General features: G+C 49.3%; 1 protein-coding gene across 1 annotated transcript in view; it reads left to right on the forward strand.

Annotated features, from left to right (window-relative positions):
- Positions 1 to 27,490, forward strand: part of IGF2R (insulin like growth factor 2 receptor) — a 94,610-nt gene that overhangs the window by 24,584 nt on the left and 42,536 nt on the right. The window contains exons 3-12 of the mRNA XM_032837241.1: positions 3,023 to 3,144; positions 4,728 to 4,826; positions 9,843 to 9,975; positions 12,412 to 12,541; positions 13,823 to 13,928; positions 16,774 to 16,936; positions 17,113 to 17,287; positions 18,114 to 18,217; positions 23,291 to 23,455; positions 26,256 to 26,396. Of these exons, the coding sequence (XP_032693132.1) occupies positions 3,023 to 3,144; positions 4,728 to 4,826; positions 9,843 to 9,975; positions 12,412 to 12,541; positions 13,823 to 13,928; positions 16,774 to 16,936; positions 17,113 to 17,287; positions 18,114 to 18,217; positions 23,291 to 23,455; positions 26,256 to 26,396 (1,338 nt within the window). The remainder of the gene's footprint in view (positions 1 to 3,022; positions 3,145 to 4,727; positions 4,827 to 9,842; positions 9,976 to 12,411; positions 12,542 to 13,822; positions 13,929 to 16,773; positions 16,937 to 17,112; positions 17,288 to 18,113; positions 18,218 to 23,290; positions 23,456 to 26,255; positions 26,397 to 27,490) is intronic.

Genomic DNA, 27,490 nt, shown 5'->3' on the forward strand with positions numbered 1-27,490 from the left:
CGTGCCGCGTCGGCAAAGGTTGGCTGGATCCCTCCCAGCCCGAGGCCAGGACCCTCTGCGTTTCCTTTTCAGGGCGGGCCCAGCTGTTACGAGGAGCCCCCAGGAGCTCTGGGCACAGGGCCGGAAGGGGCTGCTGTGTGGGGGGACAGGAGGCGTGGGGGAGGGTCTTTAAGGTGGGGGGGACCGTGGCCTGTGAGCGCCCCCTTCTGGCCGCGGCTTGTGCAGCTTGCTGCAGTCCGCGCCCGCCCTCCGTGTCTCCTGGAGCGCAGCACTGCAGGGGCGCGTCGAAGCCCCGCCCCGTCTCGCGGTTCTAGACACGCCTACCATGGGCGGGGCTACGGGTGCTGTCTGCGGGGCGCTGTCCTTGGTCCCGGAGACTGCAGGGATTCTGTGCTCTCGGCAGAGAAGAAGGATTTTTGGGAAGATCTCGGGAGTTTTAGGGGAGAGAGCGATTCAGGCAGACCTTTGCACAAAAGGCAGGCGGGCAGTCGGGAGAAAGAACCAATGGACTGTGAGACTGGTGCTGTGGGGGCAGCTCTGGAGCCCATTACCCCCTCTCCACTGGCATCTTAATTTTGATCCTTCCCCTTTTCTTCCTACTTTATTTCTTTTTTAAAAGAAGATCTCAGGTATTTGTATCGGATTGGACCAGTTATAATCCCGAGTTCATGATACAGTCATAACTGATCTGTGGACTAACCTTCTATTTTTTGTTTTTTTAAATTAAGATTATTTATTTATTTGAGAGAGAGAAAGAACACGAAGATGAGGAGGAGAGGGCGGGAGGGTCAGAGGGAGAAGCAGACTCCCTGCTGAGCAGGGAGCCTGATGCAGGACTGGATCCTGTGACTCAAAGATCATGACCCGAGCCGAAGGCAGTTGCTTAATCAACTGAGCCACCCAGGCACCCTTTTCTTGTTCTTTAATTAGCTGTTTTGGAAAATGTGACTACTAACTAATAATGTGATTAGTTGTTTTGGATAATGTGACTACTAATTAATAATGTGATTACTAACAAAATCTAGTAACCCGAGAATAATCACTATCTACGTGTTTTCTCCATCTTCCTGTCTCCCTTCAGTGGGAGTAATAATTAACCTGTATTTAAAATTTTCTTCCCTTTCTTTGTTTCTTTCTCTTGCTGTGTCTTATCTCTTTCTCAGGAGTCTCTGTGTGTGTGTGAGAGAGAGATATATATTTTTATCTTTCTAGAAAGTGTATATCATACTATGTGTGATTTTCCGGGACTTAAAGTGGTAACAACAATATTATGTTGCTAAAGATCAACCAACTCGTTATCTTTCACTGTAGTTTGTTCCAGCCAACTTTTACATAAATATTGTGTGGCTCTCCCAAAGTTATCCACTGTTATCCACTGTTCTACTGATGGGCATTTCGGTTGTGTCCAGGTTTTTGTTCATGTTTCACATGTTTCATGTGCATTGTTTTCTTTTGTATAGATACCTAAGAGTTCAATACGTAGCTCATGGGGTACATGAATGTTCAATTTTAGGACCTAATGCCATGCTGAAGCAACAAAGGGGAGCTAGACCACTCTCCTCCAACACTTGGTATTTAACTTTTGTGAATGGTTGTGATTGGTATGCCATGTGGTTTCAGTATGTAATTCCTTGGTTACCAGTGGTGTTGAACATTTCTCTTCATATACTTACTGACATATTTTTCTTCCTTTTGATTGATCCCATCCATTTTATATTGGGTTATCTAGTGCATGTGACGTGTTCTTTCTCTAGAAGCCTTAAAATTTTCTCTTTGCCTTTAATATTAAAATTTACCAAGACTGACTAGGTGTGGGTTTTCCCCCATCTCTTCTTTTTGTGTGTTCTTTCAGTTAGAGGTTATTTTGTTTCACTTTCTAGGATTATAAAAGAAAAGTTTTTTATTCTTTTCCCATGTGTGAGAATATATATTCTTGATGCCACTTCTTTGCCAGCTTTGTCTATCTTCCAGTTTATAAGTAGTTTATTTTCATTAAGCTATATTTTGATGGAAGTAAACTTTTAAACTTAAGAAGTCAAATATATTAATATTTCAGAGTTAATGCTTTGAGTCTTAAATACTTTTCTGCATAAGGATCTAAAAGATAACTATATTTTGTACTAAAAGTTCTGAAGTTTGATGTTTATGTCTTTATTTTAGAGTCGATTTTTGTATACAGTGGTAGGCAGGGATCCAGTTTTTATCTTCTTTCACATGTGGATTCTCATTTTGTTTAGTTCCCTTTATTGAATAGTCTCTTCTTTGCCCATTGATCTGTTGTTCTGTCTTACATCAAGGTTTGATTTGTACATATCTCTCTGCGCTCTCTGTTCTAATCTACTTGTGAGTTTATCTGTTCCTATACCAATTTATTACCATATTGGTATGGTATAGATGTTTTATTCCAGATTATTGCAGTGACAGACCTGGCAAACTGAGATGTAATCACCCTACTTGTGGGCCATTCTAAAGAATTTTTATTTTATAACAGGTATGATGGGAAATTATTGAAGAACTTGAGCAGTTGAGTTATATATTCTGATTTATGTTTTCTAAGATCCCACTGGTCGAGGTAGATGGGGAAAGGGGGAATGGTGAGGGACAAGAGTGGAGGCAAGGGGACTAGTCTTACACTATTGCCAGAGTATAGGTGAGAGATGGTAGTGGTTTTAGTAGCAGCAGTAGTAGAGGTGGTGAGATGTGGGTGGATTTGAGATGGAGGCAAAACCATTAGAACTTTCTGATTTATTGAATGTGGTAGATAAGAGAAAGATAAGACTCTAGCGTGTTTGGGGCTTGACCAGAAGAGAAAGATAAGACTCTAGCGTGTTTGGGGCTTGACCAGTAGCTTGGTGGATGGAAATGCCATTCTTCAGATGGAAAATTCTGGGGAAGGGACAGTTTGTAAGTTTCTGAGCCTTCAGATGAATTATAGTACCACTTTTAATTTGCTTTTGCTTGGAAATAACTTTATGGTTATAAATGTTTTATAGTTTGTTCATGTCCTTTCCTTTCCAAATAGGTGATTCTTCTTCAAAAACTGTAACCAGATCTCTTCTGGAATTCAACACAACAGAGAGCTGCAAGCAAAGCCCAAATCACAGAATCCAGAGTAGCATAACCTTTTTATGTGGGAAAACCTTGGTGAGTCCACCCAGAGTCACTTTATAATGTTCCGTTTGTTAAAAATGTTTGCCCGTTAGGCATTCTTGCTATAGTGTTTTTCTGGGAAGAATAAGTGAGCAAAATTAAAAACACAAACAGAGCCATCAAACCACCAACCAAAACACCATCACCATTAAGAACCAATATGTAAACAAACCGTAGCCCGTAAGTTACAACTTTTAAGTGAAACTTGATCTACATCCTGTATAAAACTACAATTCAAGGTGATTAGTGTGTTTAAACTCAAAACACTGTTGAGTGTTTATACTGTAAGGCATACATTTTTTTCTTTCTAAGACTTCTTTACCTAGCATTTTATCTTGGTAGTTTTAGGGCAGTGCCTTTATTATTTTTTTTTAAACTGTTTTTGTTTCCTTATTTATGTTAAATTGGGAAGACCAGCATCTGTCTAGGAGAAGTCTTGGCCAGTAGGTAATGGCCATCAATCACACCTTTTTTGAGTGTTACTGGCATTGCAAGGGGACATCATTATTTAAAGCGTGATGTTTGTTCTTACTCTTGCATATTGTATATGAGTTGTTGGTTTTAATCTCTGGTATATAGAAAGGACCTTCCAGTAAATAATTGCTAGCTTTTAGGAGAAGCAATTTATATAGAGATCCTACAACTGTTCTTTAATCAGAGTAAGAACCCAAGTGTTTAGAAAAATAAGGTTGAGGAAGCTCATGTGGGCTGCCAGATTACCTTAAAGTATTGTTTTAGAATTTGGTGCTGTGATTGTTGCATCTTTAGGCCCATAATGTCTCCTCTGAAGAACTTTAAAAATAGAACTTAACATTGTTAATTTGGGACCAGCCTGTCAGATGCACTCTTGTCTATATTGGAACCTTAGAAAAAAGATCTCTTTGCAGTGATATGAAATATGGAGGTCTGTGTTACAGAATAGGCTAGCTGCTGCTTTAATTTTAACTGATTTCCTTCAGGAGTCCTGTGTTCATCACACGAGAACCAGAATTGCGAAGAACTCCCTAGATTTGCACATGGCAGTGTAGAGGTGAATTTGGTGTCACGTATCACCCAGCAGTGCTGTGGTTGACCATTTTGGAGTCGACCCTGGTTGCAGTCTGTGTGGAGGGGCTGCCCTTGAGTGTGGGGGTGTCTAAAGCGAGGCTGGTGTGTGAACTCGGTCGGGTCCAGATGGGCCTCCGTCCTCAGCTTACAGGAAGTATGAGGTCACATTTTCTGGCTTTGATTTTGTTGGCATTTGGTTAAGAGAACATTTGGAGTCTGAGAGTGGAAGGGCTCTGAGGACTACATCCCAGGAGTTACTGTGCTTGCATAGTTGGGGCAGTAGAACAGTTTTGGACCAGTTATACCAAAATTCCAGCATGATTTCACGAAGCTTTTGTCTCATAATTTCTGGGTTTGGGAACTTCTTGATGACCTTGATTAACTAAAACAGTTGTGTCCTCCCTCCTCCCCCTCCTTGCTGCTTTAAAAATTTTCATTAGCCTTTACTGTTTCTAACTTTAAGGGGGGAGGAAAAAACCCCCTTACAATATGCAGTATGTTAACTTATTTTTACTTTTTTTTAAAAATAGGGAACTCCTGAATTTGTAACTGCAACAGATTGTGTGCATTACTTCGAGTGGAGGACTACTGCTGCCTGCAAGAAAGAGACATTTAAAGCTAATAAAGAGGTAACAAGGGGACTCAAGGTCAGGTGCTTACTACTGAGGACATTCTGGGACCTTTAAGATTTGAAACACTGGCACAAACCTTTTGGGGTAAAAATCTTTTTTAGTTTTCAAATTCCATTTGAGTAGAGGTACCACGTGATTTAATTGTTAAAATGATGCTGGGTGGTTTTTATTTTTAGGACAGGGCATTTAAAATATCCTAGGATATGATTAGAAGTAGACTGGCTCACCGTCTACCATCTCAGTTTAGTCAGTTAGTTAGTTAGTTCTTGGTTTCTGGTGCCGTGCAGCTCAGTGACTGCCAGGGATGAGCTTGTGTTTAGATTAGACACTCTCTTTCCCCACGCCCATCTCCTCAGCCTTGGGATGCCTCCTGGATGCTGTGAGTTCAGGCCAGGTGGCCCTAGCCAGTCGGTTCTTTGCTGGTGTCCGTCAGAGACTGGATGGCTGCTGTCGTTCCTTCCACTCTTTCTCTGGTGTTCGGTCAAGTTGTCCTTGGTGATTCCTGCAATGTCCCCTCCCCGAGTCCAGAGCCTGAAGTCGGCTTGCTGTGTGGCCCTTCCCCCTGCCACGTCTCCCCTCCTCCCCCTGCAGGTCTGGAGGTGGTTTTCTGTGCTTCCTGAGGCGACAGGCTTCACAGGTTGATTATTCTCATGTCTCCCCATTAAGTTTTATGTTCTGAAGGATTGAGTTCAAAGACTCTCTTAGGATCTAGGATCGGAAGATGGGAGCAATCAGTTATTTTCACTGATGGCCCAATACAGCGTCATTCAAGAAGGGCAGAAAGCGAGGAGTTTGTTTTTAAAGAAATAAAGCCACATGAAGCTGTAAATAATAAATGATCAGATACGGAACTGCAAGAGGCAGAATGTTACCTCCTGGAAGAGAGCATGAGGGACACCGAGTGAGAAAGAAGTCTCAAGTGTGGAAAGACTGAAGGCCTAATACAACGACACTGACCTTGATGTGACAGTGTCAGGTTTAAACCTTGAATTTTAATGCTTTGGTTACCCTGTGTGCCAATGTACAGTTAGTGGCAGGAAAAGCATGTGAGAGCCACAGAGAGACGCTGCCTCCTGCTCTCCTGTGGGGCCTCAGACCTCTCCAAGTCCCACGGATGTCCTCCTGGGCTCTGGCTCTCCAGCTCAGCAGCGAGACCCGTTTTTTTCCTGTTTTGACTGTTGTCTTGCCTGGCTTTTTTGAACTGTTATACCTGGTGAAAAATTACTTTGCAAAATAAATACATAAATGCTACTTGTTTTCTATTTTCTTTGCATTGGAGGTCAGAAGTCATAGACTACAGCCCCTGGGCCAAAGCCTGGCCCTGGCCCGTGTTTGCACAGCGCCAGAACGAAGAACAGTTTTTACATTTGTACAGGATTGTGAAAAAAGCAAAGAAGAACCAGAGAGACCTGTGTGACTCAGAGCCTAAACTATTTACTTTGTTGCCCTTTATAGGAAAGTAATGGGGGTGGGGTGGGGAGGGCTTGCTCTAAATCAGTTTTTGATGTATGAGGGGAGGAGTATAGTCCGTGTTTTTTCTCCAAACAGTGACATTTAATTTCTCTTAGAAGCCGATCTACAGATGGACGAGAAGTGTGCAGTGTGTCCTCAGTGATCTTAGGTCTGGTTGGCAGCCCGGGCCTTATTCATTCAGTTTTCATTTGTGGAGGGCCTGTCGTGGGCCAAGAAGCAGGAATTTCACTAAATTTTGAAAGGCTTCTTGCTCTTAGAGAGCCCATAGAGGAAGGGTATGGAGGGCAGGTCCTTGCTCATGGCCTGGATTTGCTGTGCCTCAGGTACAGGTCAATGGAGGCGGAATGGGCAGAGGCACATGGTGGCTGCTGAGAGGCCGGGCCTCGCTGTAGCAAATCCTGGTGGAGCAAGTTTCCTCTTCTCTGTCTTCAGTGAGGTTTGATTACAGCTTTATACCTTACAGGAGATGGTATTGCTTCAAAAACTGTAGTAAATATTTTATGCAAAACAAAAAACAAATAAATAATACAACGCAAGGGGCGCCTGGGTGGCTCAGTGGGTTGGGCTGCTGCCTTTGGCTCAGGTCGTGATCTCAGAGTCCTGGGATTGAGTCCCGCATCGGGTTCTCTGCTTAGCGGGGAGCCTGCTTCTCTCTCTCTCTCTCTCTCTCTCTCTGCCTGCCTCTCCGTCTACTTGTGATCTCTCTCTGTCAAATAAATAAATGAAATCTTTAAAAAAAACCAAAAACAACGCAAAAAACCCAAAACCAATCCAGATGTGGTTCATGTCACTGGAGTCTTGATTTCTGTATCTCGTTTTGGTTGTCAGTGGCTTTGTCGGAGTTAAAACAGTTGGGGGGGCAAAGCTCATGGTAGTTGCAGACGGTCTAATGCTTGTTGAATGGATTCTGGTAGGGCTTTTTTAAGATAGTAGTTTCTTAAAATAGTTTGGATGTACATCCCCTTCCCATCGCACTCTGAGGAGCGCAGAGAACTCGGGCCTGGGGTGATTGTGTTCTTAGCAGAGCTCCACGAGTGCAGTTCATGTACGTCTGGCGCTAACAAGGTTGATTCACTGTGTGGTGTGAGAGGCTGGCCAACGACCTCCTTCCCCCGCGGCTACATTCCTGCTCTTATGAATGTCTCCATTGCTTTGCTCCGTGGAGCAGGAAGTGGGGAGGACTTTCCCCAGGAGCCTTGACTGTTTTTCCGATGCACGCTCCAATTCTGTGGGGTGCTGTGTTAGGCGTGTCTTCTAGTCCTTCCTGGAGGAGAGAGCCGGCCAGAAGTTGCTGAAACTGCCCTGAGCCAGGCGTCTGCAGACCTCGCTTACCGGAATCTCTCAAGTCTTTGGGTGAAGCTGAGCTGGTGGAGAACTACAAGCTCTTTCAGACGTGGCCCCGGGTTTCCTCCGCGCCGGCTGCCGGCTTGCTCCCTGCTCTCAGACGCCTTCAGCTTGTAGCTAGGGAGTCGCTCCTTGTCTGCAGGTTCCCTCCCTCGCCACAGGCCGGGTAGCTCCCTGCTGGAGTTACTGTCTCCGCGTTGCCTTGCTGGAGGATGACAGGCTTTCCATTTGCAGGATGCTGGATGCCCTGGTCCCTCTCACTGGAGCCTTGTCACAGTCCACAGGAATACCTTTGGTTTTGGTTGCTTCTCTGCAGGGTCCAGTGTGAGGCTTGGCGTCTGGCCTTCTGACCTTGCTGGCTTCGTGTGCCGGCACACCCCTCCTACCCCACCCCTCTAGCCCCCTCAGTCGTCGGCGGGACCACTGATCCCCCGTGGACACGGGGAGAGTTTGCTTTAGGGGTCCTGTTGAAAGGAGTTCATGTGTTCCCTGAGGCTCTGAGGAGCTGCCCTTGACTCATTCCATACGAGCCCTGAAATCTCTGAGAACTGCACTGGGGAAAATGGTTAGTGGGTCAGAGCAGTCCTGCAAGTTTGATCATCTTTCCAAGAAAACTTGTTAGCTGAACAGTAAGCGGTTAACTTTTGTTACACAGATCTACCTGCTTGAGACTGGGGTGTGGGTGGGGGGGCTCCGTCTAAGAGACTGAATGCCTATCACCTTTGCACCATTGTAAATCTGAGGTCAGGGACCACATGTTGATCAGGGATTCAGTTTGAAGGCAGAACTGACAGGACTTGCTGATTGTTTTGGATGTAGAATGTCGGGGTCTGGGATGATTAAGGTTTCAGCTTGAGCCGCTGGCTGAATGCTGAGATAGAGAATGCTGGAGTAAGAGCAGGTTTGGGGGAGAAATAGAATAATTTCTTCCCTTTTTTTTTTTAACTTTATTTTTTATTTTTAAAATTTTTTATTTTTTATTCAACTTAGTTAAAATATAGTATATTCTTAGTTTAAGGGATAGAATTTTTTTCTTTTTTATTCAATTCAGTTAACATAAGGTATTATTAGTTTCAGGGGTAGAATTTCTTGTTTTTTTATTTAACTTAGTTAACGTAAAATGTATTATTAGTTTCAGGGGTAGAATTAATGATTCATCAGTGGCATATTAACACCTAGTGCTCATTTTTAAATGTTAAATTTGAGATGCTTTTGGGTATCTAAGTGATAATGGGAGGTAACAGTAACAAGTAACACCTAATATGGGCTTGACAGGAACTGTACCAAGAACTTTACATACATTAACTCATTCTGTCCTTACAGCAGCCCTCCGAGCTAATGACTGTCGTTATTTCCAGTTGATGCATGGGGAAACGGAGGCACAGAGGTTAGACTGGCTCACGGTTGTCCTAAGTGTCAGCAACCAGAGCTTGGACTTAAGCATTCTGTCTCCAGAGTCTGCTGATGAACAAGATCTGCTGTGTGTTGCTAGGAAGTCTGGAGTTGGGCAGGAGGTGACCAGGGGAAAGAGTGTAGACAGGGAAGTGACCAGAGAAGTCAGGTGTGGAGTACCTCTGCATTAAGAGATAGAAGGAAGATGAAGAATGTTCCCAGGAGGCTGAGAAGGAGCATCCAGCAGGTGGAGGGAAACCAGGAGCCTCTGGGGGGCTAGGGAGCAAAGGGAAGAATGGCAGTCAGGCAGTAGGGAAGGGCCAGTGACACTCAAGGCTGAGAAAGTACATCATGTCTACAGCAGGCGGTCGATGGTGACTGGGTGGGAGTGGTTTTGGCAGGGTGATGATAGCAACCTCCCATCCCATGTTCAGGCCGCATGGAAGGGGAGGAAGGGGAGTGGATGAGGATGGACCAGTCAGGTAATTTCATTGTGAATTGCAGAGCTCCAGGATGAGGGCTGAGGGCAGGGTAGGGGCAGAGAGGTCATCTGTAAGCTGGCAGATACCATAGCATGCTGATGGAGATGGGGGAGTCAGGAGGGAAAAACATGGTGCTAAATGCAGAGCATCTGAAGCACTTGCTGATCTTTGCTTTGTTTCTTTTGTCTCCGGGGGACCCCACGGTGTGATAGACTGTAAGTGGTAGGGACCAGTGTCCCGTGACATTGGTCAGATGCTCTGCTGAGCTGGTACCCCAAGAAGGCGGTGTCCAGGATTCACCTTTTCTCTTCCTCTCTTCTAGGTGCCGTGCTATGCATTTGATGGAGAGCTCAAGAAGCATGACTTAAATCCTCTGATCAAGATTAGCGGGGGTTACTTGGTGGATGACTCTGACCCAGACACTTCGCTGTTCATCAACGTTTGTAGAGACATAGGTAGGTTTGGGGGTGGTGGTGGTGAGGGATGTCTTAGAAGACTTCTCTGTCTTTGCCCTTGCACCATTATTCCTAGTTGGATATCCGTGTCACGGAGTCAGCCCTCTAAGGAGGCAGGAAGATGTTCTCTGTGCACAAGCCCCCCTGCGCCCCCAGTCAGTTTTGGTTCCAATACAGGTTTTATCCAGACTGTTGGTTCATCTCAGTGGATTCTCTCTGCCAGACATTTTGAGTCCAGGATTCTCGGGTAACTGACTTCCAGCGAGATGGTGGGAGAATGAACGGGGTGGGTGTGCTGGAGGCCCCAGACCAGCTGCAGCAGGGTGAGTCAGCCTTCCTGTGGGGGGCCTGGGGAGGACAGCCTCTGGCCAGCTGGGCGTACCTACGTCTGTGGGCTTGGAGTTGCAGGCTGGGCGACAGGGAGAGAGGGATGGTCAAGTGACCTTGGGAACTGGGTTGTGATGCATATTTTGTCCTAAGCCAGCTTTGGCTTGGCTTTCTTCTTAGGTGCCAGAAGTGGTGTGGGAAGCTTGGGTGTCTTTGCTAAATTAACTGAAGGCTGTACATGGTCTTTCTCTAAATAGGACGTTAAGTTTGACTAAGGCTTTGTTTTGTCCGCACTTTCTAGAACCTAGCTTTGTGTGTTTTTCAGGGAGTTGTTAGTCCCCTAGACCAAGACTTGTCTTTCTGCTATGCCAGCAGCAGATCTGTCACGAGTAAATTAGCAAATGAAAAGATCAGTTCTAGTGTTATCTTCATGTTCTTGTTTCTCACACTGTACGTGGGACTTTGGCCTTAGAAAAGTTTGGGAAAAAAATATTAAGAATAAACTCAGTAGGGGACGGTGTGGCTGAGTGGTAGGTATTTGAGTTTACGGTGAGTTGTACAAATACATTATGTACCATTTTGATTATTTCTATGTTTAGGAAAAAAAAAACAAACCGTTGTTTTAAATGTGAGTATACCACATACGTGTTTCACTAAAAGTGACCAGTGATAATTTTAGGTTTTTTGTGTGTCAGGGTTTTTACATCATTCTTTTGTTCTCCAAGGACAGCTTTTAATGTTCTTTTGGAAAAAGGCAGACGAACAAAGCCTGTGTCTTAAAAATGGGTCTGTAGCTCAAATTTGATTATAAAGCTGAAGAGTCTTGCAGATTATTGAATTCATTTTAGTTTAGAAAACATTTAGATTTCTGGTCTTTTACCATTTCGAGGATTTTCTGAATTCGGTGGCAATTTTTCTTATAAAAGTTTTTTTTTCTTCCTGATTATTGGCAGTTTGGGTTGAACTTCAGTGACTTTGACTCACAGTAATTTTGTAAATTTATAATTTAAAAGTTAAGAAAAGTGGATTTACCATTTTCTGTCCAGACCTTCTCCCTCCCCAGGAAGTTGCCTGGGGCCACAAACCATGTTGATAGTGACCCTGAGACTCTCACGAGCAGTTGTGGGCTGGCTCTGTGTGTCCTCTCTGCACACTTGGGGATCTTGCCTCCTCTTTGGCCTTCAGTAAACCAAGGGATCTGCTAATGCCACGGGGAGAAGAGGCACAACTGGTACTCGATGTGGACTGAGACCAGCCCCTGGTGGAGTAGTGCTGTACGGCCTTGACGCCCTTTCCTTTTCATCAGCTGGTATGGCTTCCTGCCAGACTGGAGAAGATAGGGCACCCCCCCCCACCCCGCCCCCGTGCCCCGACTGAGAAGGCTGGGCCATAGTTACTCCTTTGTGAGGGACCTATTTTTTGAGGCCATATCATGTGCGAGGCCCTGAGTCCCAGCCCTGGGTGGAGCTGCGGTCAGGTAGAGTACCGGTCACAGGCCAGGGATGCAAGTAAGCCTGTGACTGTGTACAAGCAGAGTCACGGATTGTCTGACATCTGGCTGTTGTTCTGGGCACATCTAGATGTTCTTTAATCCTCCCCCAGACCTTCGGGAATGCACCTGGCATTGGATAGTTGTGCCATTAGAGCAAAGTCACAGGGACGGCAAGGGATGTTTTTAAGGCCTGGTCCCAGAGCTGTATGTAGGTTCCTTCCATGAGCCTTCTCATCTTCCCACCAGTTCACGGAGTGCCTGCGTTTTCTAGTTTGCTTGTAGCTTGGACAAGGGGATAATGCTCAAGTTAGTGTGTCTTTAGGAAGGTGGCGGCAATGTGTATGTTCCTTGAGTACAAAGTATGTGACGGTCCCTGTTTCTCATCACCTCTTCCTGACAGGAGCAGACTGAGTCTCTTGTCTCTGCTTCCCAGTGGCCCTGCAGGGCAGGACGCATGCACTTCCTGCGTCTGGAGAGGTCCCCGGTGCGCCCAGAATCTCTCTCAAGCCTGACTTGTTTCTGGTTTCCAAACTTCTACTAACTTGTGTTACTTTGAGGACTTTCAGAACTTTTAGACTGAGGTACAGTCTGACAGCGTCACATGGGATGTCTTACAGACTCTCTGCGGGACCCCAGTCCACAGCTGCGTGGCTGTCCCGCCGGCACGGCTGCCTGCCTGGTGAGAGGGGACCAGGCCTTCGACGTTGGCCAGCCCAAGGAGGGACTGAAGCTGGTGAACAAGGACAGGTGGGTCAGCACTGGTGCGTGAGTTCCTGCAGATGCTCGTCTGGCCTGTCTGATGCTACCGCGTCTTGGATCGTGCCATAGATCCTGGGGCCTTGGTGGACTCCTTGCTGTGGCTTGTTCTAGCATAGAACTGGTGGTGTATCAGGCCAGTGCTTTGGTCCACAGAAGACTCTGGAGCATAACCTAAATTTAAAAATGTTTGGGAGGTTTCTATATGTGTGTCTGTGTTAGTTTGCCAGGGCTGCCGTAACGAGGGGCCGTAGGCTGACTTCCGCAGAAGAAACTTATTTCCTCTCCGTTCTGGAGGCTAGGAGTCCAAGGTGATGGGAGGGCTGGTTTCTTCGGAGGCCTCTCTCCTTGCCTTGTAGATGGCTGCCTTCTCCCTCTGTCCTCATGGGGTCTGTTGTCCTGTGTGTCTGTGTCTTGCTCTCTCCTGATAAGGCCGCCAGTCCTATCTGGTTAGCGCCACGTCCCCACCCCGCACGCTCCCATGGCCACATTTTTACTTCCTCTCCTCTGTATAAGCCTTGTCTTCGAAGCCAGTCACACGCTGAGGTCCTGGAGATTAGGGCTGCAGAGTATGAATTGTAGGGGGACACGATTCAGCCCATTACGCTGTCCTGAGTGACAAGTGGGTGACTCCTCACAGGGGAGAGGGGACTTTGCAAAGCGTGGGCACTGAGAGCTCGAGCTAGTCTTCAGAGAAGAGGAAGGCCATCTATTTTCGGTGGGTCTGTGGCCGGCGCACCAGGAGCAGCAGGCGCGTCCCGCCGGGAGACCCCCCGCGCACTGGGCCAGCTTGGGCTCTTCCTGGCTGTGGGAGGTCACGGCGGCCGGGGCGCTTGGCTGGCTTTAGGTTAGAGAGAGAAAGATCTTGGCTCCCACTTACAAAGTTATTGTTTAGAGAAGAAGCGGTCGTGCAGCCTCGTGGACAGAAATGCGCTCGGCCTGCTCCGCTGTGTTTATTTTGTTTTCTTCGATTGTTTACAGTGTTTTCTCGTTTGTCTTACTCGAGGAGCTTTTCTTAGCATTTAAATGTACACATTGGTCACTTTATTTATTTTTAAAAAGAAAATAGCACTCGTTGAAGTTTACTTGAAATCAGCTTTTTAAAAATGGAAATTGAAGGTATTTCGTACTGTGGCTTCCTTTATAGTTTAGTGTTCCTTCTGCTACCCTTGGCCCCCAAACGAGTGAGCGGGATGAGCGCTCAGGGCAACACACCGATGAGAGTGGAATTCATACTTCCCTAACACTCTTTTCTCAACGTGTATCATCCAGGCTTGTCCTGAGTTACGTGAAAGAAGGGGCCGGGGAGCTGGACTTCTGCGACGGTCACAGCCCGGCGGTGACCATCACGTTTGTCTGCCCTTCGGAGCGCAGAGAGGTGAGTGGCTCGTCCGCGGAGGTCTTCCTGGCAGCGTGCTCGTGTGGGCTGTCTAGGTGAGTGCATCTGGGGCTGGTGTGCGGCGCTGGGTCTGGGGCCAGAGAGGGGGAGCCAGAGACAGCCACAGCGGTGGAATTCCAGGAGGACATGCTTCTGGGGGGGCGGGGCACTCCTGCCTGTGTGAGGGTCCCAGGGGGACAGCAGACTGGTGCTTGTTTCTCCTTCCCAATCCGGAGGGGCCCCGTGTGTGTTGATGCCTGTGGTATTGCGTGTCTATGGAGGATGGCCTTTTTAAAAAAATTTATTTGACAGACAGAGATCACAAGTAGGCAGAGTGGCAGACAGAGAGAGCGGGGGAAGCAGGCTCCCCACTGAGCAGAGAGCCTGATGTGGGGCTCGACCCCAGGACCCTGGGATCATGACCTGAGCTGAAGGCAGAGGCTTAACCCACTGAGCCACCCAGGTGCCCCGAGGATGGCCTTTTGTTCTGGTTTGTGTGAGATGATTTTAAGGGATTCATGGAAAGATTTTGAAAATTTATATAGTAATGCTGATCTGAATGAACGAACATTTGAAAAACCACATGTATAATCTTAAACCTGTGATTTCCTAGCTAGTATTTGTTAGAACGATCAAGGTGAAAATAGCTCATTGGTTTATAGAAACGTAGTAAGAAGTGAGCGGGGCACGTGGTGTGCAGGCCTGGCCGCGCTTCTGCAGGCCAGTGGCCGGAGTTCGGGGGCTTCTCAGGTGGGAGAGTCCTGGCCGGAAGGAAGGTGGTTGTTTGAGGGTCTTGCCGTGAAGCGTTTCATCCCCTCCTCCCATACTCGCAGGCGGGTCCCTGACCCTGTCCTCTTTCGCACACTTGTAAACTCCTTGAGGGTAGGGCCAGGGTCTGGCTGTCCTTGGGCCCGTGCCCGGCTGCGTTGCACGTGTCCGTTGCTGTTCGAGTGTTCTAGCAGGTGTGGGGTGCTGATGGAAGGGAGATAGCCCCCGGGAGGAAGGGCAGGGCTTTCCTCTCATTTATTTCTGTCTCCTCTTAATAGAACGAAGGAGGAGGAGTTGAATTCTTTGGCGAGGGAAGCGAGCTCCCCCTCCCCACAAACAAACATGGAATTTGGTCTGGTTTCGTGCTGGCAGCTGGCCCGTGCTGGCCCGTTTTGTGTGTGGGGGATGTGGAGACAAAAGTGTAGGCCAGGCCAGCTTTCCACTTCGTGTCCGCAGACTTGGAGGGCCACGTGGCGTCCGCTCAGTAAAGACCTGACTGGCCCGCAGACGACATGAGTTCTGAAGGTGAATGTTAGGGACGTTTGCGGACACGGTCCGTCTGCGCCTGCGGATGTGGTGAAGTTCTTTGTGCCCGACGAGACAGATGTTCTCAGCTGCCCGGGGTCTTTGTGCGGCCCCTTCCTGCTCATACGAGGAGAAGCGGTTCATTCCACCACAGTGGGGGGGATCGGGAGTCTCTCCCCTTTCTTCTCCGTGGGATACAGGGCAGTTGGTGGTGTTAGGAAAGGAGGCTGCTTTGTTATTCATGGAGCGAGAGGTTCCATTTCCAGCTTAACCGTTCGCCGGACAGATCTGGGTGACATACGACACCTGAACACTTGAGGGTTTCTTTAAGTGTTTACCAGGCTCATGGGATGCCCTTAGGAGCTGGAATTTTAGTAAATGTTCACCTTGTCGTATAGATCTTAAAAAAGCTTTATTGAATTTACATACTGTAACATTCTCCTGTTTCAAAGTACAACAAAGTGGTCATTAGCATATAACCGAATTGTGCAACCAGTGGCATGATCCTAACGTGAGAGCGTTTCCATCGCCCAGAAGAAACCCTCTGCTTGGGCGCCGTCCCTCCCTCCGCTGTCCCTCCCTCTGCACCCTTGCTCTGACAGCTGCTAGTTGACTTTCTGTCTCCACGGAGTTGCCTTTTCCTCCCTGGTGAGCACATCTCGCACTGGGGGCCTTGAGTGCCTGGCTTCACCAGTCGGCGCTTAGCACCCCATCCCCAGATGTCCGGTGTCCCCAAGCCAAGTAGTTAAAGCCTTGATTTTGAGTCGGACAGAACTGGACTTGAAGCTCTGTGTCTTACTAAGTTGTAGCCCGTGCGTGTAGCCCTGATGCCTCGTCTTGCGCCTGGCACGTGGCCGGCGCGGGCAGCATTGGCCCTGGGGTGTTTCCGGCGGTGGCGAGGCTATTCCTGGTACTAAGACCAGTGAGACCGTTCTCCTGAGGATGGTTCAAAGGGGTACACTGCACTCTGGTCAGCAGGGAACACGTCCTTCCCTGCTCACACCAAACGCGAGCATCTGGGCTCATGTTTGTAAAAGCTGGTCTCCGGCAGAATTGGGGTTTGTGGCGGGTCATGCCCTGGCTTCCCCCAGCGCAGGAGCAGATTCAAGGACCAGTGAGGTGTGCCCGAGGCCCCTTTGACAACCGGAGCAAAGGGGTTACGGACCATCTCCCCAGACACACGCACGGTGACTTCTGCTCAACTTGTGGGTTCGTCTGGCCCGTTCCCTTCTGCTCCAGTAGAAAGGAGGGAACAGGCCGTGTGCCTTCATGAGTCATGGCTGCGTGCGGAGGTTGTGGCTGTCAGGGGACGTCGAGTCCAGGCTGGGCTCCCTGGGTGGACCTCGGGTGTGACTCCTTTGAAAGAGACAGGAACGGGTGCAAGTAAACGGTGTCTCTACGCCCGTGATGGAACTGTGTTGAGGCGGTTCCCAGTCTGAAACAGGAGCGGAAGAAGATAAAAACCCAACAGCGTACCTTTGAGCTTTTCAGAAGCATGGAAAATCTGCATTTAAAAACATTAATTTTGCTCCTTTCACACCGTTCCCGATAGGGCACCATTCCCAAGCTCACAGCAAAATCTAACTGCCGCTACGAAATCGAGTGGATCACTGAGTACGCGTGCCACAGAGATTATCTGGAGAGTAAAACCTGCTCTCTGAGCAGCGAGCAGCATGACATCACAGTTGACCTCCAGCCACTGCGACAGGACAGAGGTGAGGGGTGCTTCGAAAGGAAGCGGGAAGGGGAACATGTGCGAAGGGGCCCACTTCGCCTCTGTCCCTGGGTGGGTGTTTCCAAGAGGGGTTCGGGTGTGCCCGAGGTTATGCCCTGACCCTCTAGCACCTGGGGACGCAACAGAGCCTCTCCTCGTCGGTTCCCCTTTCTTTAGGTCCGTCCTCCTCTTACTACACTTCAGATGGGAAGGAATATATGTTTTATTTGAATGTCTGTGGAGAAGTCGAAGTACCGTTCTGTAGTAAGAAAGAAGCCGCCGTTTGCCAAGTGAAGAAGGCTGAACCCTCTCAAATCAAAGTAGCCGGAAAATACCAGAATCAAACCCTCCGGTGTGTAAACAGTAATTTCAAGTGCGTTGTGTCTGTTTTTGTGAGACGTAACTGACTCCCCTTGTCTCCTTCCTCCTTCCATTTTCCATAAAGTAACCGGCAGGTCCGTTAATCCGGCATTCCTTCCTGTCTGACGTAGGCGAGTTGCCATTTGTCACCGATCCTGGCTTTCCAATAAGGCCGTTTCTGTGAAAACGGTTCGCTTGATCCTCTGTTTTGTGTGAGGAATCACACTGTAGGAAAGGTATTTCATTAGGTCAAGAGTTGATTCGGCCTTTGTATTTTAAAATACATTTTTCTGAGGAGTTCTGATTTTTCTCTGGCAGTTTGAGAATCTGAAATGCCATTAGCATTACATCAAAGTTTGAAACAACTAAGAAAACGCATTCAGTACAATCCCTGTGACCCGTAATTTGGTAGTCATCTTCACAAAAGTGTTATGAGAATGTAGCTCTGTGCAGATGAGTGCTGTCCAGGGTCGCTCAGGAGAGAGCGCGTTTATGGCGGTTACTAGACACACTGTGTGTTTCTCCGGCCTTATTTATCTTGTACAGAATCCAAAACGAGTGGAAGAGTTTTCATGCTCACAGCAAAACCTTCAGTGCTTTCTTCCTGCTGGCTATTGCTTTGAAGCCAGAGGACGACAAGCCTGTACATTTGGAACTCATTTCCTTTAGACGCTTTCCCCCAGCTGGCCAGAGAGCTTGCTGTCTTATGTCAGTGCTGACGGCGGATGGTATGCAGAAGGCTTCATGTGGAGACGTGTAACGATTCGAGCTTCTTTCTTGGTTCCCCCAACCCCTGTGTCTGTGTCGCAAACATCCAGGTACTCCGATGGGGACCTCACCTTGATCTATTCTGGAGGAGACAAGTGCAGCTCCGGCTTCCAGCGGATGAGTGTCATAAACTTCGAGTGCAACAAGACGGCAGGTGAGCGCTGGCGACACGTCCTCGCCTGTTGCCGTGATGGGAGCATGTGTGTCCTCGGGAGCCACGTGTGGATGGACCAGGCAGACGTTCTGCTTTGGACGTGGCCCCCTCTGGTCCCCAGACTAGGTTGCTCTGTTGGAGTGGGTAGGAGTGCCCCTTCTACCCCATCCCACCCATGACACACACATCCTGTTTCCATTTTCCTCTGCTCTCTGTTTGTTTTGGGAAGGGGCCCAGCCTTGGGCTTGCTGGGAAAGCATTTCTTTCTCGAATTCTGGCTCGTACCAGAGCGTGTGCCGGTCAGCAGGGTGGGTTTGCTCCCCACCCTCGAGGGGCGGTCACTAAAGAGCTCTTCTTTTCTGAAGGAAGTCTCAAGACGACCCTTTCTGCAAATGAGCGACCCTGTGGTAGAGGCGGGGTGTGGGGGATCACAAGAGGTCACAGGGCAAGTTTGAGTGGAGCGTTTGGTTTTTCTGAGCAATGAGGATGGGCTTTCTTGAGGTCACAGTGGTGCTAGCATTTCAGAAAGCTGCGCTACAGTCCGTATCATGATGCTCTCGGGCACAGGCTACATCTGCAGGGAGGTGACGGGGTCCCATAGTTATCAGAGGACTGTCACACTGGTCGTCCTCCAGGCTGGGACCCCAGGCACACACAGGCAGGCTGGGCCTCTGCTCGGAGCTTGTACTGGAGCCGGCCTGCTTGCGGTGGGCTGCACCGCCACAGAGGCTCCAGAGACCCCATAACCCCGCCGAGGGCCAATTGTGATGAGGCTGGTTCCTGTGCGATTCAGCAGGAGCTCGGGGAGGGGCAGCTGCACACGACGTAAACTGCTGGAGGCTCGTGTCGGTGACGGTGAAGGGGGACAGGGAGGTTGTGATCCGCACCAGGCTCTAGTACATTGCCTTGGTGACAGGCAAGGAGGGAGCTTGGAGTAGAGCAGATGGGGAGGCTTTAAATCAAAGTGCCCTTCACTCCTGCGCCTCCCGCCCCACCTCTGCTTGTGTTCCCGGAGCGCGCACTCCCGTGTCACCCAGGAATCTGCTTTGGTAACATCCACGTTCAAGTGGATTTGTTCAATATACGTTTTGTCCTTATCCGTCTGCTTAGACCCTGTGAGGCCCCAGGATACCGTTAAGGCTGCACACATTCTGTGTGCTCAGACCCAAAGCGTAGAGGGAGAGACGGCACGGAGCCTGGAGTGCGGGTCGTGCCGGCCGGACCAGGGCTGCGGGCGAGTACGGCAGCCAGGACCCTGTCGGGAGGGAGGCAGCAAGTCAGCGGTTTGGGGTGTGGGCAGCGAAGCTGGTCGGGGCTGTCAGGGAAAGAGGAGGAGCTGCTTGGTGAACTCCGTGGGCCGGGTCACAGTAAGCCAGGTGTGGAGGTCGGGTGGCCGTGGGGACTGGTCTCTGTGGCAGAGGGAGCGGCTCATGCAGAGGCCTGAATGTGGGCAGATGTGACTAGGTCAGAGCTTCGGATTCTGAACGTGGCTAAAGATGACCCTCGAATGGAGGGTGAGAAGCATGTAAGTTCTGCAGAGGAGTTGGGTTTTCTGTAGAAATCATTGTGGAGTCCCCAGGGCTTGAGGTGGAGGGTAATGACTGGTTTGGGTGCTTCTCGCGTGTGGTTTGAATGCCCCGCTGCCCTCCCCAGACTCCCCATCCTTCTTCTGTCCTCCTCACCTCTTCAGGCTTTTAGGGGACTGCCTCTGAAGTCCCTCGCTTCCACTGTGTCCCCAGGCCTGGGAAGTGTGCCCTGCTCCTCTTGCTGTGTCCCCAGGCCACCAGGCCCCTGGGCGCCCGCCCTCCCCTGCTGGCCGAGCTGCTTCGCTGTTGGCCGACTCCTGTGGTTCAAGTCTCCCTCCGACCTTGTCTTTACCCCTTTTGGCCCCGTTCTTTTCTGGGCTTTTTATAAATGACTTGGCTGAGATCTTTGCGCGCGCACTGATCTCATTTGAGCATGCTGGGTAGATAGAATAATGATCTAAATAGGTCCTAGCAGGTGAGGAGGATATTGAGAAGGGTACATAGTCTGGGACGGCTGGGATGAGGCGCCAGCGCTCAGAACTTGTGTGGAACATGCTGAGGCTGAAGAAAGCGCTGATGGCCATCTTTACCTCCTTTATCTTTACCGCTAACGGTTTTCAAACATGTGTGTAGAACGTTACAGTGAAAGTCTATATGCTCACCACTCTTTATTCAACAGTTGCTAGTTGCTAGTATTTTGGAACATTGGCTTCATATAAACTTCACGTCAGCACCGATGGATCAGAACGTCCCACCCCATGTCCACTCCTTCTCGTGACCTCGGCCTCTCGCCAGCCCGACAGGGTTCACAGAGATGTCCTCATGCGGAATCTTAGTGTCTTCCTAGGCTGTTTGAGTTAGGATGGTGGCAAGAAGACCGGACAGGGAGATGTTAGAGGTTTTGTGAGAGGTTTTGAGCCTGCTCTCACGCTGGAGTTGGATCATAAAATATTTACGACTCCTTCCAGCTCTGTGATTCAACTTCAGACTTTGGAGCAAACTATGTCCTGTAAAAGTTACTGCATTATTATTTCATCCAAACTTAAATTTAGAGTTCTTAGAGAAAAATTCCTTTGTGGATTTTGTTTATTTGGATAAATGTAATAATGTAATTTTTTTTATGTGAATGGGTGTTAATTGGTTACGTAATATGATGTGGTTTTTAGTTTTAACTTGGATGTTCTAGAATTATATATGTTCACGATTCTAGGGCTTAAGTGTTTTTAAGGCCCAGAGGTGCATGCATTCATTCTTCAAGCCCGTTGTGTGTGCACATACACATAGCCCTTTGTTCGGCAGCCAACATCTAGTTCGCTGTAATGTGATACTTACTATTGGGGATCTTGTCAGGGAAGGATATGAAATCGGGTTTTTTTGTTTGTTTGTTTGTTTTTTTGGATGAGTGATATATTGGAATAGGCTGGTACGAAGCTGCCCACAAATTTAACTGGCTCACTGCGTTAAAGGTTTATTTTCTTCAGTTCAGGGCAGGTCATCGGAGGTGCTGGCAGCAGGGCTCCGGTCCGTGGGCCTGTCTCATGCTTCCCATCCCGTGGTGTTGCTGTCTGTAGACTTGGCCTCCGAGGATTCTGCAGAATGGGAACAGCATTTTTGAAAAAATGGGCTAGAACTAAGTGGCATAGCCCAACCTGGGAGGCTGGGAGGCTGGGAAACGTGGTCCAGCTGTGTGGCTAGAGGGAGAATTAAACCAGCTGGGTGAGTGGGTAGCTTTGTCTTTGCTGAAGCGTGAGGTGGGACGATGCTGTAGGTGGAGAGTGACTGGGTTCCTTGGAGGAGCTCCTTTCCCCCTGAGCTGGGTAGTTCCGGCGTTATCACTCTTCTACAGTTCACTGGGCGGTGAGAAAGGAATGTGAGTGGAGATGCACACCAGTGATGAAATGGGTGCTCCCTCCTCAGTAAACTTCAGATACAGAATCAGCTCCAAAGTGGGGCTGGATCCTCAGACCAGGCCTGGTATCATTGAATGGTTTGTAAACTTCACCTGCTGAAAGAGAAATGCGGCAAATGCTCCAGGTTTGTGGGAAACACAGATCTTTTCCAGATAGTGAGATGCAAACCCAGACAGACCCAGCAGTAGTAAGCGGTCCTCAGTCACGTGGGCGGAGTGACCTGCAAAAGAGTTCCGCTGTGGGTGGAGGGAGGGGCCGACGGTCCCAGCCGGAGGGGATGGGCTCTTTGTTGTCGAAAGGGAAGCTGGGAGTGCTGCATCTTAAGAATGACTTAAAGTCCATCATTTAAGAGAAAAAAAAAAAAAAGGAAAGAAAAAAAGCTCCACAGTAGTGTAGGGAAGTATTGCCTTGTGGTTATGGTTATGAGCCAGACTGTCTGGGTTTGAATCCTGGCTCCTCTGCTTTCTAGCTAGGAAACCATACGCAAATTGTTTACCCCCCCCCTTAATCTATAAAAATGGGGCTAGAACTGTACCTGTGCCATAGGATTAAATATGCCAAGATCTGTCAAGTCCTCAACCCTGAGCCTGCTTTATGCAGACCGCCCCCCTGTAGCCCTTCGATGCTCGGTGCCTGGTTCAGGCTGTGCTGGTATTATAATTATAGTGTTTATAATATTAAAGATTTAAGAGAAGTTGCAATCAAAACATCATTTGCCCTTGGTACAAAATATTATTTCCCTTTCCTTTAGAACATTGTGCACTTCAGGGCACCAGACCTCAAGAAAGGCAAATCATGCAGGAGGTCCAGAGGAGAGTTGTTAAACCATCAAGGGGTGGAAAACAGAGCTCTGTGCCAGCGGTCCACCAGCTTGGAAAGACGAGGGGATATTTCTAGTAAGGGAAAAATGACCAAAGTTTGCCGAATCCCAGGCTGTGTGGATCAGGGCTGTGGCCCAGGAAGCGCTGGCTCTCAGGCTGGAGCTGAGCCATCAGGGCCCCCGGACGTGTGGCGCCAGGGCCCCCTGGACATGTGGCGAGCGGAGCATGGGACCCCGATGAAGGCCTGAGGGTCGAGGATGCTGGGATGTCTGGAGGCGTGCCCCGGGCCTTGGGAGGGCACGTGGGCCTCGGCCCCTCGATGGGGTGGCTGTCCCCAATGACCTTCCGTTTCAGGTTAGAGGTGAATCTCAGGGAACTCGCCCTGCTCGTCATTGCATCATAAAGCCAGAGGCGCTCCTAGAGCTCAAGCTCTGGTCTCCGTCCGCCTGTGGGTGAATCCCTCGTTGTCTGTCGCGGGGGCCACTCATGAGCCTGTTCGGGGCTGACCACAGCCCGTGCGTGGCAAGCCCTGCCTGAGGGCTTACATGTTCCTCGTCAGGCCCCCATTTCATGCCCACGGCGATCGTGTTGTGAACGGCCTGATGGCTTACTGAGACCCTCCTACCAAGGTGGGAGGGACAGAGGACTGCCACTGAGGGGTTGAGGATTGTCTGAGACTCCAGAGAAGGCGTCCAATCTCTTACACCTCTGATGTCTGGGGCTTGGCACTGCCCTGCTGGCATGGGTGGTCAGTGGGCTGACCAGGTTTTGGCCACATAATGGAGTGCTTGTTTTTTCCCTTCTCCAATTGCATAGTTAATGATGGGAAAGGAGTGCCTGTATTCACCGGGGAGGTAGACTGCACCTACTTCTTCACGTGGGACACCAAGTACGCCTGTGTGAAGGAGAAGGAGGATCTCCTCTGCAGTGTGACTGACGGGAAGAAGCGATATGACCTGTCGGCACTGGCCCGGCACTCAGGTAGGACCTGCGCCTGGTCACGGGAATCTTCTCTTGCCTCTTTCCCTGTGAAAACCTTTGGAAATGCTCTTACTTTTCTTGAACTGTCAGCTAATTGTTTCCTGTCCCCCCCCTCCCTTTTCATGCAGCAGTTGTACAAATTATTAGGAATGACGCTGAATTAGGAGGTAATATACCAGAGTTTGAGGTTGGCATGACTCTTCTAATTGGGATGCCCTGGCTAATCTTATCCTAGTTTAGTAAGAAGTGCCAAGTCCCAGGCCTTGAACTTTGTGATTAGAAACTTTTTTATTTTAGATACACATTCTTGTTGTTAAGAGAGGAGATCGTGAAAGTTCTCCTCACACACACACATGCACACATTTGTATCTGTGTGTGGTGTGGATGGTAACTAAACATGGGGGCACACAGATCGAGACACAACGTCGTCCACCTGAAACGACTACCATGTTCCATGTCACTTACATCTCAGTTAAAAACAGTCAACAGCCGGGGGGCGGGGGGGGGGGCGCCTGGGTGGCTCAGTGGGTTGGGTTTCTGCCTTCGGCTCGGGCCCTGATCCCAGGGTCCTGGGATCAAGCCCTGCATCGAGTTCTCTGCTCAGCAGGGAGCCTGCTTCCTCCTCTCTCTCTGCCTGCCTGTCTGCCTACTTGTGATCTCTCTCTCTCTCTCTCTCTCTCTCTGTCAAATAAATAAATAAATAAATAACATAAAAAAAATTTAAACAAACAAACCATCAACAGTGGAAGTTTAGAGTCCTACAGCAGCCTGCTTCAAGTGGGCCGTGTTTCCCCCTCGCCCCTGGCCTGTCGGGCTTCAAGGGTCGGACAGTCGGTGTGAAGGCCAGTGTGGCTGGGGTCACTCTCTATTTTGACCCCCATGCTTTCCCCCTTTGTCTTACTGTCTCTTTTCCCGTCTCTAAAGTGGGGTCTGCATTTCCTGTGCAACCTCTGATGCTTGTGGGGCTGAAAGGAGAATGGGCTGAGAGCCCTTGGATGCCATGTTCCTCGCTGCATCTGAGTGACGAGGTCTGTCCCTGAGACCCAGCTTCACGGTAGAGACCAGCCGAGCTGGAGGTAGTCTGCTCTGCAGGTGTCGTGGGGGCATAGGCTATGTGGCAGGCACCAGACCGGGTCCTGGCGAGCGCGACCCCTGCCCCAGGCCTTTGAACTTCATGGGGGGCAGGGGGGAGGCATGTGTCGAGAGACCGAGTGCTAAGAATCGGGGTTCCCAGCAGGGAAGCTGAATCTAGTTGGGACATTTTTAGTTTTGCCCTTTCGGCAGCCCTGGGATTAGGTGTAAGTAGAAGCAAATTGCATCTGTGGAGATAATATCTGAGGTAGAATGCTTGCCTAGAGTCACGGAGTTACCCATGCCGTGGGAGTGATGACTCATGCGCTCTGAGTCCTCATCTGGTTTGGACAGTAGGATAGTAGAAGGAGGGATTCCTCTCTTGTAAGGAGTGTCAGAGAGCTGCTTTTTGACACGAGACCTAAATGTTCTAGACACGAGGTCTAAATGTTCAGGTTTGGTGAACTACCTTGGCAGCAAACGTACTTTGTGCGTTAGTCACTCAGCACCTGGTCAGCTGGGAGTGATGCTGTGGTTCAGTGCTGGTCACACGTGTTCGTGAAGAGCTCGGCTTTGTGCGGTGGAAAGAGAACACGGTGTTGTGCTTGGTCCTCAGTGAGTTGTCTGCCTCCTGCGGGCCTCAGCTTTGTCTCACTAAGCTGGGTGGTACCTTGAGAGCCCTTTGTCTGGCACTGTTGTTTAAACGCCACCGCATACAGACACGCACAGGGGCCGGTGAGCGATACAGAGACACATGCGCTCACGCAGCCGATGTGTGCCCCCCTTTGGCTCTCCAGGGACCTGGACGTTTCCTTAGGATCCACACAGACTGCTGAGGTTGCCTCAGAACTCCTTCCTTGCTAGCTTTAAACAGTCCTCCTGCCTTATAGCTTGTCAGCTCACCCACTCCCCCTGGCCTTGTCCCTGTTTGTCTTTGCGTGGCCTCCTATGGGCTCTTCTAGGTTGTTGATATTGGCACATGGCTCTTCAGAGTAACTGTTACCCTGACGAGTGGCGGCCTTTCCCTTCTGAACCCCAGCATCCTGTCTGTAAAAGGAGAGCCTCAGTCTCCGTATGCCCTTCACACACATTTCTAATTCATCCCTTTGGCCACTGCTCGTGGGACATCTCTGATTCGGGGTCCTGCTCTTTCCACTCGCGCACACGCCCTCAACCTTCTGTGAGGTTCTGATTCTGTTCGTATATGACTGGATCACAAGATGTTTGAGCTCAGGGACCAGTCTGTTTTGTTATTTTCCTGAAACAAAGCATGGCCTGCACTCGGTCCGCTGGTGGGGAAGTGAGGGCAGGTGTCTTTGACCTTCCTGGTGGTCGGAGGAGGGCGTGGGACCGAAGGCGTGGTGCTCGGCCTGGTGCAAGGCACAGGTTGCCATCTGGATGTTCTTTCCCATTTCTGATTTCACACTTCGGTGCTTGGGAGAGTTTCGCTGATTGATTCTCTGTCCCTCCCTCGTGGTAAGGCTACTCTTCTGAGGAGGTATTGGGGCGTGCTTTGTTTCTGTTCCATGAAGAGAAGCCTGAGGAGCTCAGTGAATTTCTGTGCCTTTGGTCTGCTGCATCCAGAAACGTGAGTACTGGGGTTTAGGGACTACATGCTTGGTGAGCTTTGGGCCTTTTCCTTTGGCTTAATCACCATTTATGGTGTGACTCACAGAGAAATAATCATTGCCTTTGGCTAAAAGAATTTTTGTTTCTTTTAAAATTACAGAAGTGGAACAGAATTGGGAAGCTGTGGATGGCAGCGAGGGGGAAACAGAAAAGAAGCACTTCTTCGTTAATATCTGCCACAGAGTGCTGCAGGAAGGCCAGGCCAAAGGCTGCCCTGAAGACGCAGCCGTGTGCTCTGTCGGTGAGTTGTGCTCAGAGTGGGGCTCACGGTAGTGGTTTTCCCAAAGGCACGTAGAACTCGGCTGCATCCGGTTTGGAGCGAGTTAGAGAATCCTCCTGTAGTTTCTGCCAGTCTCCTCTGTCTGGGTTCCGCGTATCCAGGATGGGGAGGAAAGTGACTCCCATGTAGGTAACTGCTCAGTGTGCTCTAAAAACTATGTGCTCCGCTGCCAGGGAGTGGCCAGAGCCATCCGAGGTGAGCTGCCCCTGTAACTGGGGACAGAAGGAGCCAGGTTGGGAATTACTTGGTCATCTTTTGCCTTTGTAACTTGGAGAATAACATTGCCAGTACTTGTATGAAACTGATTTTGAGTTTTTAACAGCTTTACTGCCCGTGACTGTTAAGTTATGGCTTTGGACAAGTGGCATCTCATCATACTCTCCATAGAAGAGTACTTGTGCCCCTTGGGTTCCTTCTGCTGTAATTCTGTCGGTCCCGTGGTTTTCCTGCAGAGGCTGTCTGGTTTGATACAGATGTTTTGCACGAGAGTTGTCTGCCACTTAAGACTCACCGGGAAAATGAGAGGCCCCGGGGGGCGGGGGTAATCAGAATCTGTTACAAACATTAGATAAAGATCTGTGAACCCAGGTTGGGTTTGGGGAACTACCCTGGTATTCCGAATTGCTGATGTGTCTCCCGAGGTTGGTCCAGGCACGCCCATGCCTCTGTGTAAGCAGGACTGGGGACAGAGTTTCAGGGCTTCATTTATAAAAGTCAACTGACTCAAGAATGAAGTAGTCACCTGCCTGGCTTGCTGGACAGGTTCAGTTAGTTTCTGCTTTGGTCCCCGGACAAACTCTAGCCTCTTGGCTGTGCTTTCAAAAGACCTGTGTTTTCAGGGGAGCAAGGCCCTGGAGGTTGGGGAACGGTGTTACTTTCTGGGATGGTGTGACATGCGTGCTTGCTGTCTGTCTCTCGTGCCCACGGAGCAAGATGTTGTTTATCATTACTGCTCTGTCCCAGGGGGCCTAGAGGTGGCCTTGGTGTCCTCAGTGTGGCTGCCACGACCTGGCCAAACCTGTGCCTTGAGAAAAACCCACCGACCACGGGGCCAG

The sequence above is a fragment of the Lontra canadensis genome, unplaced genomic scaffold (assembly GCF_010015895.1).
Source record: "Lontra canadensis isolate GAN:19392208 unplaced genomic scaffold, GSC_riverotter_1.0 scaffold97, whole genome shotgun sequence".
Classification (NCBI taxonomy): Eukaryota; Metazoa; Chordata; class Mammalia; order Carnivora; family Mustelidae; genus Lontra; species Lontra canadensis.